The following is an 11,173-nucleotide window of genomic DNA, read 5'->3' as shown; positions in this document are numbered from 1 at the left end:
GAGGGTGGTTTACTATAGGATATGCATTTTCACTTGCATTTATTAACTTATGCTGCTATCACTTCTAATAACCAGGCAAGTTAAAATACAAGAAAATATCAAATTATTTCCACTAACATAATTTGTTGTTTAAGGTAAACACTGGTTGCCTAGGCTGGCATCTTTGTATAAAGAACAAAGCAATATTTTATATAAGAAATCGTATTTTATCTCTGTCACCGTTAAGCAGCACTGCTATACTGTAACATCTATACCTTAATTATTTATTATCCATTTTCTGTCACGAAAAAAATAAAAAAATGTAAAAATAAGATCCAGTAATTACCTCTCCTGTCTTATTTTTTTTCATTGTTTTTAAAGAAATGTTGTTAGCACAACTTCATATGATAAATGATTACTTTTGGCGAAAGAAATCATTTTACAAGCCCCTGATTTTTGCAATCAGTTGCCCCTGAGCAATCTAATGGACTTCACTTCATTATGCAACCACTCATTAAAAGCCTTGTATCTACTAGAATTGTATCTACATAAAGTGATCTATGAGAGTGCTGCATTCGTTTAGCGGACACATCTTTAATTTTACTCATTCGTCTTAATTTTTTGTAATCATTTTCTGTAAAGAGGGTATAGTGTCAGCCTTTGCTTCCATGCTACTGACAGATCCAATCTTGCAGATAATTACCATAAGGAAATTGATGCTTTAGTGTGCAAAGGAGAATTTAATTTACTCAGACATCCCACAGCACAATGCATTCCAAAGGATATCAGGATTTCATTTTTTTCAGAAATTAAATAGTACTATATAACATGATTACTTATTATTGAACATCTTTTACAGCATTTTTGATGTGATCACACAAATACATTTAACAAAAATTGCCAACTTCTTTTTACCTATTTGTAGGTAAAATTGTGGAAAATACTTTGTAATAGCAAACATGGCAATATACCGTTCCTTCCAGGTATGGATTTTATTGTGTTTAAAACAAGTACATACAATGTGCCTGATTTATTAAAGAAATGTGCATACCCTGCCACATTTATATGCCTGCAAACTTGGTCGAACTACCAAAGAATATTCTCAGATTATTTTCTATGTGCATGCCATACGCCTATGCACAAAACAGTGATAGCATACATAATGCTTATTTATTAACAAATGTGGTTTGCTTAGCTGCACATGCTCTAGTTTCTGAATGTATGCTAGAAAAGGTATGGAATCCTGAAATAGGATTTTCCTCTGATGTCTATCATATATCTGTAATCGATTTTGTATACATATTTTATACAGAAAAAAGTACTGCATGAAGTGTACTAAACAATTGAAGAAGATTGTAAAAAAGGCTGTAAGTGTATGCTTTGTGGGGTATTACTGTGCGCATGCACATCCAGGCATGCTTTGGCCATGACAAGCACACATACATGATTTCATATGCTTCTGCTCGTGATTTGTTTAACTGTTGTAATGATTAGTGCTGAGTAAATCCAGCAAAGTTCGGTTCTCTGGATGTTGGCCCAATCTAGCGGAAAATCCACCAGGGCATCCAGTGAAGTATTTTATTCCTTGGACTTTATGAATAATTTTTACTTTACCATATATACAGTATATCACAGAAGTGAGTACACCCCTCACATTTGGCGACAAAATCGCACCATACAACCGATTGGTGGCAATAGAGCCACTGATCGGTTGTATGTGAAACAGCCGTTAACGGCTGTAAAAACGAGCGGGTCTTTCCTGCAGGAAAAAAATGCCAAAATGCAAGCCGCTGATGCAAGTCTGCCGTCCGTCCGTTTTTTCTTAATGTGTGGACGGCAGGAGGTTAATGTCTAAACCGCTGGCAACAAAAGTAAGTACACCCCTAAGTGAAAATGTCCAAATTGGGCCCAATTAGCCATTTTCCCTCCCCGGTGTCATATGACTCGTTAGTGTTACAAGGTCTTAGGTGTGAATAGGGAGCGGGTGTGTTAAATTTGGTGTTATCGCTCTCACTCTCTCATACTGGTCACCGGAAGTTCAACATGGCACCTCATGGCAAAGAACTCTCTGAGGATCTGAAAAAAGAATTGTAGCTCTACATAAAGATGGCCTAAGCTATAAGAAGATTGCCAAGACCCTGAAACTGAGCTGCAGCACGGTGGCCAAGACCATACAGCGGTTTAACAGGACAGGTTCCATTCAGAACAGGCCTCGCCGTGGTCGACCAAAGAAGTTGAGTGCACGTGCTCAGCGTCATATCCAGAGGTTTTCTTTGGAAAATAGACGTATGAGTGCTGCCAGCATTGCTGCAGAGGTTGAAGGGGTGGGGGGTCAGCCTGTCATACGCCACACATTGCATCAAATTGGTCTGCACGGCTATTGTCCCAGAAGGAAGCCTCTTCTAAAGATGATGCACAAGAAAGCCCGCAAACAGTTTGCTGAAGACAAGCAGACTAAGGACATGGATTACTGGAACCATGTCCTGTGGTCTGATGAGACCAAGATAAACATTTTTGGTTCAGATGGTGTCAAGCGTGTGTGGCGGCAACCAGGTGAGGAGTACAAAGACAAGTGTGTCTTGCCTACAGTCATGCATGGTGGTAGGAGTGTCATGGTCTGGGGCTGCATGAGTGCTGCCAGTACTGGGGAGCTACAGTTCATTGAGGGAACCATGAATGCCAACATGTACTGTAACATACTGAAGCAGAGCATGATCCCCTCCCTTCGGAGACTGGGCCGCAGGGCAGTAGTCCAACATAACGATCCCAAACACACCTCCAAGATGACCACTGCCTTGCTAAAGAAGCTGAGGGTAAAGGTGATGGACTGGCCAAGCATGTCTCCAGACCTAAACCCTATTGAGCATCTGTGGGGCATCCTCAAACTGAAGGTGGGGGAGCGCAAGGTCTCTAACATCCACCAGCTCCGTGATATCATCATGGAGGAGTGGAAGAGAACTCCAGTGGCAACCTTTGAAGCTCTGGTGAACTACATGCCCAAGAGGGTTAAGGTAGTGCTGGAAAATAATGGTGGCCACACAAAATATTGACACTTTGGGCCCAATTTTGTTGCCAGTAGTTTAGACATTAATGGCTGTGTGTTGAGTTATTTTGTGGGGACAGCAAATGTACACTGATATACAAGCTGTACACTCACTGCTTTATATTGTAGCAAAGTGTCATTTCTTTAAAGCCGTCACATGAAATTATATAATAAAATATTTTTTTAAATGTGAGTGGTGTACTCACTTTTGTGAGATATAGTAAGTGCAATGTATGAAAAGATTTGTATGTATATAAATACCCAGGATTAGACATCCAGCAGTCTACTGTTTTAACTTATATACCAACAAAAAATAGATGGGGCTTTCAAGGTGACTACTAAGGAATACAGGGGAATGAATCCAAAAAAATGTCAAATAAAACATATAGATAGTAAAATTCACTTTTTAAAAGCATGCAATAATGTTAAAAGTCACATAAAAAAAACAATAGCACTAGATGTGTCACCTCATCACAGTATAAAAATATTGCCAGTAATAGCAGGTATAGAGTTGGTCCCGAACTTGATGCTGCAGTGTATCAACAGATCAATTTAACCCACCCAAACATCGTTCATAATTCATCTTCACAGTGACAGCAGGAAGATAAATCTTGATAAAGTTACCCTCTTTCAAAAAGTTTTCTCAATCTCCACTTGTTCCTGTTGTAAGAGACAGTGGCACTATCTGACAGCACAAATCTTTCATTCGAATGTAAAGATATTATAGTTTAGGAACATGAGGAGCTGTATGAAAATTACAAACGTTTTGCATGTGATGAGAAGTTAGGGTTAGAAGGAAAGAACTGACGTCACAATTTCTGGTTAGTGGTGGTGGTGGTAGCACGTATAGCAATTTTACAGCTGGAAAAGGTTAGTATACAGTAAGCAGTAGTAATTTTTGTACTACTATTATCACCAATTACAAAGAACATTATACAAATGTTGATTAAGATAGGTAGAAGCAGATGTTGTTTTCTATGGGCAATTTGTGGACCTCCTGTTTAGCAGACATGGCTGCTGTGACTATGAAAATGCTGACAGTGGAGAATTCTAGTAACTGAAGAGAAAAACAACCTGCTGGAAAAATGTTTTAAACCTGCCCAACAACAGTGAGGCATCTTATGTAACCAATAAATAAAAACTTGAAAAGGTTCACATTATTCCTGCAATGCCCTCTTTTAAACAAACTGACCTGTTGTTCCTCTCACTGTTGTGACGTAGCATCTAACAAACCCAGAAGTTTGTGGAATGTGAAAACTCTTTGGGAAGCTTTGCTCTGCAATAGAGCAAAGATTCCCCAGACAGGCACTGGGACAGGTAAATATAACATCTCTATAATTTCATCTACAAAGTTGCTTTAAAAAGACTATAAAAATATTGGATTGTAAAGAATCCCCTTACATACTGTATATACTAAATATAGCTATAACATTTTAAACACATATATAAAAAAAAAATCAATGATGTCCGATCAGTTGCTTAAATTGCAGGTTTATTTTTACAATTAGCTTTTCCACTTACTACTAATTAAATCATGCATACTGGTAATGGCTAAATGTGTGTCTTTTATTTGTTTTTAATCTGTTTCCTGTTAACATGAGTTATCTGTTTACTTATAAGATCATTTTTATTTTCCACTTTATTGTAAGGGTTGCATGGTAAAACTGTAGTGATCATTTTGGAAAGCGGCCCCTGGTGTTTATATGGAGAATCGGTTCCACTTCCAACAAGAGATCTGAAACAAAAGTACGAGACTATATGATCACAGATTTCTGTTGTCAAGTCATGTCATGTTTGTCTATATTTTTTCTTTTAAAAACTAGAGGTTTTTCTATTATTTCAGAGTACTTAAAGTGTTTATCTAGCCAAAACCTTGTATTTTTGTTTTTGATAGAGTAGGAAAGGATTAGAACCCTCTGTCAAGAGTGTAAATCTTCTAATTTCCCCCCCCCCCCCAAATAAATAAATAAATAAATAAAAGGTTTTGGCTATACATACACTTTAACTTGCATGTCCCAATTCATGTATTAGCTAATATGTATGATTTCATACTTTGAAACAAAATTCACAAATGATTTGCCCAGTTGTATCCCATATATGTTAACGTGGAACTAAAGTCAGTTAAAAGCCTGTGTCCTCCTATCAAATTGTGCAGTATATTCAAATGAGTTAAGATTCATAAAAGGAACCCCTGAAATACAAGTCATCCTGAATTGAGAAAGCTAGTCAGATGACCAGCAAAACAACTTCAAGAAAAATGCAGCAAGTGCAGTTGCCTTGATTTATTTTTTTACATTTAAAAAATGACCTGGGTGAATGAGAACTCATGAAATACTTGTCTAGGAAAAAAGATCTGCTCCAGCATTCAATAGCAGCCAATCATATGACCAAGGCATTTGGTCACGTAATCTCTTCTAAAGTCATTTCTAAAAAACAGATATGTATTTCAGGGGTTTACTTAGCATATCTAAATGTAAAGCAAAGGTATCTCTGGGGGTAAGTTTACTTTAACTCCTCTTTAACACATTGAATTGCTGGGATAGCAGATATGGTAGTACAAAGATATTGTCAGGAGAATTTATTAAAACTGGAGCCGACAAAACCTGGAGCAGCTGTGCACAGCAATCAATCCAATTTGCTCTTTCATTTTCAAAGCTTAACTGAACAGACTGGAGAAACTGATTGGTTGCCATGGGCAACTGCTCCAGATTCTGCCTGCTCCAGTTTTGATAAATTTGCCTCTGTATGTTTTCAGTTATCATTGTCTCACATACTATATCAAGCTCGACAGAAAACGCAACTATTACTTTTTCCATTCTCTATTAAGATATTGGATATCTGGGATAGCAGATAATGTACTACAAATACTTTGTTTGCAGTTATCATTGTCTCACATACAATAGCATGTTTAACTTAAAGAGCCACTGTCACTTTGCCAATCCAGGGCAAAGTGACAGCTTCTGTGTAAAGCCTCTCCCCCTTTCTAACCTACTGATACAAACGTTTCCAGGTAGAGCTGCTGCCTATAATGATTAATCAGGTTTAATTTGATATAACATGCAAAATTATTCAAGGAAGCTGATCAATCAGTATGGACAGCAAATCTGTTTTTCTTCCTATTCCCCTTTCTCCAGCAAAGCTGCCCTAAAATATAAGAGTATGAGGCTGCTCTGATGCTGTGGGAAAACAGAGAGTACATGTTATGGTACAACATATAAAAACAAAATGCCCTAATTGAGTTGCCTTCTCTATATTCAAAGATGGTTAAATCCACTGCAGAGAGAGAGACGGGATGGCTGGTTATTATCTGACTGTCACGCTTGGGGTGACCAAATACATTAAATTCTGATTCTTCAAACACTGTACAGTTTCCTTTAAGTTTACCAAAACTATCATGGTTATTCAAAAGGCTAAAGTGTTTGGACAATTCAGCTCACTTTCCAGTTCAGCTATGTTGTCCTAAATTGTTCACTTCTCCTGCCTTCCTCCAAACTCTTCACCCTTTAGTGAATAACCCTGTATGTAATATGAGGACAAACCTAAACAATTCATTCAGTTTGTATCTAATGCACAGGCCCATACATTACATAGTTGTTGGTAGATCTGAATTAGATTGTACAATCACATTGTAAAGTATATGGTCATCTTTACTCCTGACTGTGAAACAACCACAATACTTAAAAGCAATGCAAGGAAGAAACAGAAAAAGATATATTACAGTGTTTTGGTGCTACCTGATCCTAAGCTGGTTATACATGCCTTGAAGTTTAGCCAATTCAGCCCTTTCGGTACCACCCAGCTTGATAAAACTCAACCAAAAAATTAAATGGAGCCGGGTGAACTTTGTCAGTTAAACAGGGAATGCACCCAGTCTGATGCAGTCATTGTTCATGTATTCAGGCAGCTGTGGGTGCTGGCTATCGGAATACTATAGCCAACACTGGGGATTCCTCCATCCACGCTGTTTCGTGTATATGGAGGAATTTAATGATTTCTCTTGTTTAACCTGTGAGGCTGAATGAGAGAAATCTAGCTGTGTTTGGCTAGCTTCATCCTGCTGTTTGGCTACTGGCCTGCAAGTGCCTTTGCAAATTGTCAGGTTGTTAAGGTGATCTAATGACTTCATTACTTTCTGTCTAACCGAACCAAGTAAAAGTATGCAGATCAGTGCTCTAACTTTTCCTTGACTTGACTTGACACATTAAAATATCAATGCCAGAGGCATCCAGAGTGTTAGCATTTCCAAAACGTGTTAAGCAATGGCAGGCTAAATATATCGCTAAAGATTTTCTTAAATCAAATTTACACTTTTCAGAGGTTTTTTTCATTATTAACAATAATGTCCACTTTTTGATTTTATGCATTTAAGAGGTACATGTCTTAAATATCTTATATACCATGGGATCAAGATAATCTCATATTTATGACACCCTTTTATGAAGCAATTTATAATATATATATATATGGTTGTATATTGACTGTTATTTTAGATCCTATGGTTGTTCTTTACGGACAAGATTTCTATGTGGGCAGAGACAGTTTAGTAGAAACGAAATGCATGAAAGACAAAGTGAAGCAGCACTCTAGAGGGTTAACACTGTAGCATATGAAAACTCTTTCAGAAATGCAACTCACACATACCCATTCATTTTTTTGTCTGCAGATGAAGGGGGAGATGGAAGATTAGAATTTGCTGGGTGGATAGCTATCCAATGAACCCTGCCAGTGTATCCAGGAATGTTTGGAGTGCTAAAAAGGAAAAAGTAAATAGCATTAGTAATGCCAAAGACAATGAGATGCCATCACTGTCAAGGTTATACAACAAAGAAGTAAACAAACACCCTAATTAATTGTGCTTTAAATATTTATTTTTTTAAATTATTATTATTATATGTATAATTTGACAAAATAAAAGAGATCTTGGAACACTGCACGGTTTAAATAAATAATAGAAAAGTAAAAAACACAAAAGCTGAACATGTTTTTTTATATCTGGTAATCTTGGCATAAGAATTAAAGTATGTGATTACTAAAGAATGCCTGTAAATAAATATTAAGGCAGACCTGAAAAAGAAGAAAAAAAAAACAGCCATTATTGCTATTACATTAAAGCTAAAGTTATATAGTAAGCTAAGCTACTATACTGTATATTTCACATAAAGAAAAATACCAGGTGCATTTTTTTTTTCCTTACTTTATCAGACAATATGCTACAAAATACCAAGCCTTCAGAGCAAATCAAGAGTGTATGGAGAACATTAGAAAATCTATCCAATTATCTCAAGTTGGGCTTAAAGCCAAGGTTCTCACCCAGCTCTGAAATTAATTAGCATTTTTGTCTTTAGGATTCTGGATAAACTTCCAGGGGCATGGAGTTTGTACAATGTGTGGGTTTATTTATTTTATTTATTACAGGTATTTTATAGCGCCAACAATTTACGCAGCACTTTACATAGTTGCACATTCACATCAGTCCCCACCCTCAAGGAGCTTAAAACCTCACATGCATACAGACAGGGACAATTTAGACAGGAGCCAATTAACCTACAGCATGTCTTTGGAGTGTGGGTGGAAACCAGAGTACCCGGGGGAACAGGGAGAACATGCAAACTCCTTGCAGATTCAAACCGGGGACCCCCAGTGCTGCAAGGCAGAAGCGCTAACTACTACGCCACTGTGCTGCCATGGACTGTGCTGCTTACTGGTCAATTGGCTACCACCTAAAAATAGGCCCTAAAGTATGAATGCATGTGTATGACTGTGGTAGAGGTCTTCAGCTGTTAGTTCCTTCTGGGACATGAGACAGATGTAACAAATACATAATTCTCCCTGAAGTGCAACAGGAATGATGGTTATTGCTGTATAAATGGGTTAACAGGGCCGGATTTATACTTTTTTTCTGTAATTTGAGGCTGTTGGAATAAGTAAGGTTTAACCATGAATTATCAAAGTTCCTCAGGTTTTGCCCCCTCAAACCTCTGGTATGGCATCTATCAAATATGTCAGCTCAAACTTGGTGTAATTGCCTTTTTTACCATTGAGTATTTCAGTATACAGTAATGACTTTGTGGGCAGTTGAATACCTTGTTACTGCATTGCACATTTATTTAAATTGTAAACTGCCTTTAAGAAAAAAAAAACCATGTTCTCTTTATAGTGTAGCATTCTTGAGCCTCAAGGGCATATAAGAGACCCCAGAGGCAGGATGGGCTAGCATTTCAGCGCAGGGTCTGGTCCTTGGCAATAGTGGAGAATTGTGAACAGATGGGTACCAGTGACATTGATATGCAAAGGAGTTTAAAGACTCTCATTCAACTTTCCTGGGAGAGAGGGCGAAGGGAAGACACTCATGAACATGGCAAATGCCAGAAAAGAGAAACAGCTTTCACAAACAGAAAGCACAGCATTCTGTGAAATCAGCTTCTGGCTGTAAGATACTGAATGATTCAGCTATGGACTCCTTGGAGAGAAATCACAATACTTCTGTCTAGGATCAAGCTTCTGCCCAGCTCCTCAGGTACCTCAGTTAGGTTAAAGTTCCTCCATCATATCTCAGTGTTCTGGCTCAATAGGGGACTGAGCCCAGACCTCGGTCCAAACACATGGTCATCCTCCTCAGACAGCAGGCCTTGGAGGATCAGACATGCAACTGCATTCCACCCAGGCAGGAGGCCCAGGGAAGACTGACTTCCCAAGGTTACTCCTGAATATTTATACCCTTTCCCTGCCTGCAATACTGGCATTAAACCTCCTGCTGGTTGGACAGGGAGATATACATATTCATAAATCTGATTATTGCAGGCAGTAGCAAGCAGAGGCAAACAATATTAGGTGCTTAGGACAGATTCCAGAAAGGAACTATCAATCAGACTCAGCCTGGCAACTTCTAAATTTAAAAAAGACACTCCTGCTCAGGGCAGGATGGCTATAATAAAAAATCTGTTTTAGTGTAATATCACATAGACACAGAATTTATTGCTGCATTTATGTTAATCGGAACTTAGACTGCATTAGGAAAATGGGTTTATGGAACATACACACACAACAACCACCAATGCCAGCTTCAGTGACTTTTGTTCAGTGCTCTGTTTCATGACCACACATACTTCCTGCTGAGTTTCTGCAAATAGCCCAATAAATGGTTAAATCCCTCAACTTCTTGCACTGGAATGACAGTGCTTTACACACACTTGTGCAGTACTGGCTCCTCCTCACACAATGTTCACAGCGTTAACAAAATATTTTTCAGTGAACCATAAGTGAAAATAAGATATGTATGGAATCAGCTCTTTCTCTTAGTACATTTATCATGAAGCCGGGACATTAAACATGTCTAAACCTAAAAACAAAAAAAATTGTATATTGCAGCTTACCAGTCCTTAGATGTGGTTGCTGCATCAGTTTTTTAGCTAGGGCTGAAGTCAGACCGACAATTGTCTTGTCACAAATCCCCCTCTGAACTTCTGTTTCAGACTAACATGATCCCTTTATTCCTATGCCTAATGCAGTCAAAAATCCCAGAGTTTCCCCTCTTTTACATTTTATCATAATATAAAACATCATTATATCATTATCCGTGCACAGATCCTCTGCTGATTGGAATGGTTGTCACTTATAAGACATATGTGCCCATTCAGTTTTTTTCTCCATCTTGTAATGGAGGAAAAGCTGAACTAATGGACCTATGTTCGGATGTTGCCTCTAAACCGTCATGATCAGGTCGACTAAAACAGAACTCTCCTACATTTTACATATGCTGTGTAACCTGCCATGGATGGAGCGCTGACTGTTAATTACAGGCAGCACTCCATCCAGCTTTTGACAGGTAGTTAGGTTACACAGCAGCGGGCTTCCCCGCTGCTTGTGTAACCTCACAATTAAAGCCAGAGCTGTCACAGCCTCTACTCTTTGTCAGAGGCGTGAGTTCTGTGGATGGCTTGGACCAATGGCAAAGCACCATTGGTCCAAACTGTCCAATCAAAAAAAGAAAAACCCCCCCACTGAGACCATCGATCTCGATGCCTCAGCAGCGATGAGCAAGTGAGGGACAGGGAGGCTCATCCCTGTCTCCTCCCTTCCTCCTTTACACTAGCTTGGGGATGGGGCGGGGATTCGCCAGACAGGGGGCGGGGCTTGGGGAATCGCCAGCCA

General features: G+C 38.6%; 1 protein-coding gene across 1 annotated transcript in view; it reads right to left on the bottom strand.

Moving 5' to 3' along the window:
- Positions 1-4,588: 4,588 nt before the first annotated feature.
- CUNH7orf72 (chromosome unknown C7orf72 homolog) overlaps positions 4,589-11,173 on the bottom strand; it is a 60,817-nt gene continuing 54,232 nt past the window's right edge. Inside the window, exons 8-9 of the mRNA XM_018558048.1 lie at positions 7,664-7,771; positions 4,589-4,757 (exon numbers count right to left, since the gene is read on the bottom strand). Coding sequence (XP_018413550.1) covers positions 4,589-4,757; positions 7,664-7,771 — 277 coding nt within the window. The remainder of the gene's footprint in view (positions 4,758-7,663; positions 7,772-11,173) is intronic.

This window comes from Nanorana parkeri, unplaced genomic scaffold (genome assembly GCF_000935625.1).
Source record: "Nanorana parkeri isolate BGI_ZX_2015 unplaced genomic scaffold, ASM93562v1 scaffold317, whole genome shotgun sequence".
In the NCBI taxonomy this organism is placed as follows: Eukaryota; Metazoa; Chordata; class Amphibia; order Anura; family Dicroglossidae; genus Nanorana; species Nanorana parkeri.
This window is presented reverse-complemented; position numbering and strand designations above follow the sequence as displayed.